Consider the following 6,002-nt stretch of genomic DNA (forward strand, 5'->3'; position numbering starts at 1 on the left):
TTTTAAATTATTTGATGTAAGTCGATAAAAGAGTGAAAAATTGATTAATAATTGTGAACTTTCAAACGGCGTGTGCTCATAACACAAAAAGTGCGATTTTAAAACTATTTTTCTGTGATAAAAACAAGTGTTTGAAATAGATAAAACTACGCAAGACATCTCATAAATTAAGAAAGGTGAGTCAATAGAAAACATAATGATTTAAATCTAACGAGTTGCTCGTAGATACAGAGAAATCGCTTGTTCTGTTTCCCTATCCATTTATTTTAAACTATACTTAGATTATTTCACTTATCTAAACTTATTTACAAAAAAATACAGAAATATATCTATTTAGTACCTTTTAACACGATTTATTGGTAAGATTCCCGCTTGGTACCTACTTTGTTCAACGAAAAGGTTATTTTCGTGTTTACGTACGTGGTTACAATATTACGATAGGTATGTTGTCAATAGAAAAAAGTTTAAAGAAATGTAAACGTTATTGACTACCTGCGATTCAATGATAAATGATGTGACGAAAAGATAGCTGTAAAAGTTTAATATTCAAATACGTTGGCTAGGTACACTAGGTATGTAACTACAAAGTTTACCGCACAACATTTTAAATCGGGCTGGCCTTCTGTCCGTCTGTCTTTCGGCTGTAGGCATGAACGTTGATAGTTATTTAGAGAGTAAACAGTTTCATAGATCACCGAGAAATCGAGGTTAAGCATCATTTGTTACGGTCGTGAATTTGATGGGTAACCTTTTTTTACATTTTGTACCAACTGTGAGAGTCGTGAATCAGAATCGCACTTGGCCGTTTCTTTTTGCCTACCCTGACTAAAATCTCTGTGCACGCTACTGGCTCAAGGGTTTATATTTGCAAAACCAGTATATTACCAGTATATTCCAGCTATTTCTCGTTTAAAATTTCGGTTGCAGGAAACCCGTGGATTAACATCATCATCATCTCAGCCTATTTCCGTCGACTGCTGATCGTAGGCCTCCCCCAAAGAGCGCCAACCACGTGTCTGCTCCATCGACCGTCTGTCCGTCTGCAGACATGGCCGGCTCATTTTCACTTCAGCGTGCTGATTCTGCGAGCAATATCGGTGACTTTGGTTCTCTGGTTTGTGTGTGGATTAACATAATCTTTGTAAAGTATAGACTATAAGAGTATTCTGTTATCTGTGGTAAAAGACACCTAGTGTAAAACTCGTGTACTAAACATATATAGTTTCCGTATCCAACATGGACCGTTACTCATTTCTTTATAAACCCTCAATAAATCAATAATCACCACGTTACATGGTGTCAGAATTGCTAATAAACGTGCAAAATAAAAGAAAATATATGAAAAAGCTGTAAAATGGCTACGAACGACGCAGTATCCGGAATAAAGCCGCCAGCTAACCTACAAATTGACTCGGACAAATCCACGTGCTGGAAAAAGTGGTTACAACAGTTTGAATGGTATTCAATCGCTGTTCAACTAGACAAAAAGCCAGCCGAAGTCCAGGCAGCAACATTTATGGCAGTGATAGGCCCAGACGCGATCGAAATATACAACAGTTTCAACCTTAGCGACGCAAACAAAAATGACTTGCAAATTATTAAAGACAAGTTCAAAGAGTACTTCGCACCAAAAACAAATATATCGTTTGAAAGATATATATTTTTCAAAATTGTTCAAAACGAAGATGAACAATTTAACGAATTTTTAACCAGAATAAAAACTCAGGCAAGCAAATGCGAATTTGACAATTTACTCGACGAAATGCTGAAAGACAAGATAGTGTTTGGAATCCAATCGAATCAAGTAAGAGAGAAATTGTTAACAGAAGATAAACTAGACTTGACCAAAGCTATAACAATCTGTAAAACTAGTGAACAAGCTTCTAAACAACTAGACGAGTTTGAAGGTAAAAATAAAGCAGATAAAGTATTAGCAGTGAGAAATAAAGGTGTCAACAATAAACAAAATGAATATTATGACTGCAAAAGATGTGGTACAAACCATAAATGTAGACAATGTCCAGCATTTAACAAACCGTGTACTAAGTGCAATATAAATGGTCATTTTGCCAATATGTGCAGCACTAAGAAGAAACATCCCAAACAGAAAAATAGAGTGAATACAGTAGAAGAAAACTCAAATAGTTCTGAAGACGAGGTATACATAACAACTATAAGTGCCGGAGAACAGAAAGACTGGACAGAAAAAATACAAGTTGGTAATGTGAAATTCTTTGCCAAACTTGATACAGGAGCACAATGCAATGTGTTACCAAGACATTTAATGAACAAAACGAAGGCAAGTCTAAAACCAAGCCGAACAAAAAATTTAATAAGTTACACAGATGATAAAATGGCTGTTCTGGGCGAAGCAGAGCTAATGTGTAAAATAAAAAATGAAGAAAACAACATTATATTCAAGGTTGTTGAAGAAAAGGTTACACCGATCCTAGGACTTGATACCTGTGAAAAATTAGAACTTATTGCAAGGGTGAAAACACTGAAGGAAAGTGAAAGTAAAGATGATATCTTCGAAGGTTTAATTAGACGTCATAAAACCAGAAACACAGCCTACCCCCGCGGTAAGTCCTATGGTTATTGTAAAACAAAAAGGTAAAATAAGAATCTGTATAGATCCATCAGATGTAAATAAAAACATACTGAGACGTCATTTCCCACTTACTACTATAGAGGAAATTTCAGCTGATATTAAAGGTTCTAAATTCTTTGCATTATTAGATTGCACAAAAGGATTCTGGCAGATTAAACTTTCAGAAAGAACCCAAAAAATATTAACTTTTGCTACCCCATGGGGAAGATATTCTTTCAAGAGACTTCCGTTTGGAGTATCATCAGCACCTGAAATATTTCAAGAAATTTTAACAAATTTGCTCAGTAAATTTAAAAATGTAAGAGTATCAATCGATGACATTTTTATATACGCAAAATGTAGAGAAGAACTACAAAAAACTGTCAGTGAGGTCATAGAAACACTAAAGAAATCAGGCTTCAAGCTTAACAAAAATAAATGCATCTTTGAATCGGAAAGAATAAAATTCCTGGGGCACATTGTTTCAGCACACGGACTAGAAGCAGACCCAGAAAAAGTAGAAGCTATACAGGCGATGAAGACACCAACGAACAAAACAGAGCTACAGAGACTACTAGGAATGGTCACATACCTAAATAAATTTATTCCAAAAATGTCTGATTTAACAAATCCACTGAGAGATTTGTTACACAAAAATACAACCTTTATATGGGAAATTCATCACGAAGAAGCTTTGAACAGAATAAAACAAGTTCTTCAAAGGCCTCCAGTATTAAGACTGTATGATGTAAACAAACCTGTAACATTAAGCGTTGACGCAAGTTCCAAAAATCTTGGTGCTGCACTACTTCAAGAAGGACAACCAATAGCCTATGGAGCAAGAGCGTTAAGCAAGTCTGAAGAGAATTATCCACAAATTGAAAAAGAAGCACTAGCTATACAGTTTGGATGTAAGAAGTTTCACGAATATGTTTATGGTAAAGAACTGACAGTGGAATCAGACCATAAGCCACTTGAGACAATCTTCAAAAAAAACATACAATCTGCTCCAGCGAGATTGCAACGCATACTATTTAATCTTGCACCATATGCACCAAAAGTTATATTTAAAAAAGGCACAGAAATACCCTTAGCAGACTTTCTTAGTCGAGACTGCGATGCATCTAATCTGAAATATGAACAAGAAGAAAATTTGAAAGTTGAAGTAATACTACCTATGTCAATTGACGCAAAAGAGGAGTTAATTACAGCTACAAAGGAAGATCCACATTTACAGTTACTACTTCAGACAATAATAAAAGGATTTCCAGAAAAAGTCAATGAACTTCCCACAGAACTACAACACTATTTTAACTTTAAAGAAGAATTGAGTTATCACAAAGGAATAATTTTCAAAGGAAATAAAATTGTAGTACCAAAATCACAGATCCCTAAAATGCTAAAGAATATTCATCAAGGACATGCAGGTATACACAGCTGTTTAAGAAGAGCACGACAAATTCTCTACTGGAAGGGACAATATGATGATATCATAAAACTAGTTAAAACGTGCTCTGTCTGTGAACAAACACAAAAAGACAATATTAAAGATATAGTGCTAATTAAAAAGATTCCTACACTTCCATGGCAAATAGTTGCATCTGATCTATTTGAATTAAAAGGAAAAACTTACCTTGTAATCTGTGACAGCTACTCTGGTTATTTAGATTTTCAACAGCTAAAAGGTCAGTCTTCATATGAAGTTATAGAACAACTGAAAAGATGGTTTGCTGTACATAGAATACCCGAAGAGCTACAAACTGACAATGGAACACAATACATGTCTAGAGAATTCAAAATCTTTCAAAAAGAGTGGAAATTTAACCATGTCACATCCAGTCCACATCACCATCAAGGCAACGGGCTCGCCGAAAAAGCAGTTCAAGTAGCCAAGAACATATTAAAAAAAATGTAGGATTGACAAGTCCGACGTTCAACTAGCTTTATTAAACTGGAGAAATACACCAAGAAATGATATTTTAGGTTCACCGAACCAACGGCTATACAGCAGAATAACCAGATCTCCATTACCTATAAAAGACAGTAACCTGAAACCAAAAATAATGCAAGGCGTCACAGCTGAACTAAAACGATTAAGAGAACAACAAGCCAGTTACAGTAATAAGCACACTAAAAGACCAGACCATTTTGAAATTAATGAAAAAGTCAGACACAAAGTTGCTCATCGCCACTGGGAAGGGGCCAGAGTGATAGAAAAGCCTGAAGGTCTACCGAGATCCGTAATCATTCAAACTGATCAAGGCCAAATCCTACGTAGAAACTTCAGTCATCTGCACAAGACACAAGCAGACATTACTAGCAACAGAGTGGTAGTCCCTGAAACTAAATACACAGATGAACCAGCAGTACAACAGGTTCCAGCACAAGAACAATCACCAGCTGTTCCTATGTCACTCCCAGTATCAACAAGCTCGTCACCAAACACTTCTAATCATTCGCAGAAGTCAGACATGGCTCAACCAGCGACAGCACTAAGAACATCAAGATTTGGTAGAATAATTAAACCAGTAAATAGACTTGAACAATACTCAAATTAGTTATTAAATATTATTTTATAAGTTATATTATGTTGTGCTGTGCAATTTATGATTATAGGTAATTAGTTAAGTATTAATATAATAGTATGTTTAGAAAACAATGTTTTTAGTTTACAAAGAAAGGGAGATGTAAAGTATAGACTATAAGAGTATTCTGTTATCTGTGGTAAAAGACACCTAGTGTAAAACTCGTGTACTAAACATATATAGTTTCCGTATCCAACATGGACCGTTACTCATTTCTTTGTAAACCCTCAATAAATCAATAATCACCACGTTACAATCTTCTTTATGTATTTTACAAGCTTAATCAATATTAACGATACTTGCGGTATTTGGACATCGCACATCACTAGCCATACTTGACAGTTATTACTGTTTGTAAACAATACAAAGAAATTAATTAAAACATGAAATTATAACGCTGTAAGCCATATAAACATGACATAGGCTTCAATAATCTTCAGAAACGTTATCTTTTAGCAATATATTCTAAAAAAATCGAGTGAATTTGAGAAAATTTGTTACTTACTTCAAAAAGTCAAAATAGACTGATTTTTGCGTTTTTCGAACCACACTGTTATATGCAATATGTTTTCCTTATTTTCGTCCAAACGCAGAACACCATAATAATTTGTTTCAATTCCTATTTCTCGTTAAATCACCAAAAATACTTTAAGCCAGCATCTATATGACAGCACAACTACCACAAATCATGATTACTTTTGGACACAAATATGTCGGACCCCGACACGCTTGCTCACGAACTCCATGTAGATGATGTAGATCTATAATATGTCTATGGATTTAGATGTGAAGCTGTCAAGACTAATGACTTATGTCATTAGTTATCA

General features: G+C 34.8%; 2 protein-coding genes across 2 annotated transcripts in view; both read left to right on the forward strand.

Annotated features, from left to right (window-relative positions):
• LOC113496024 (complexin) overlaps positions 1 to 6,002 on the forward strand; it is a gene marked incomplete in the record, with an annotated part of 329,152 nt that overhangs the window by 204,126 nt on the left and 119,024 nt on the right.
• LOC113496016 (uncharacterized protein K02A2.6-like) lies at positions 1,091 to 5,428 on the forward strand. Its single transcript, XM_026875069.1, has 2 exons — positions 1,091 to 2,582; positions 3,079 to 5,428. The coding sequence occupies exons 1-2, from the start codon at positions 1,355 to 1,357 to the stop codon at positions 4,503 to 4,505; spliced, it is 2,655 nt and encodes an 884-aa protein (XP_026730870.1). The 5' UTR covers positions 1,091 to 1,354; the 3' UTR covers positions 4,506 to 5,428.

Source organism: Trichoplusia ni, chromosome 7 (genome assembly GCF_003590095.1).
Source record: "Trichoplusia ni isolate ovarian cell line Hi5 chromosome 7, tn1, whole genome shotgun sequence".
Lineage (NCBI taxonomy): Eukaryota > Metazoa > Arthropoda > Insecta > Lepidoptera > Noctuidae > Trichoplusia > Trichoplusia ni.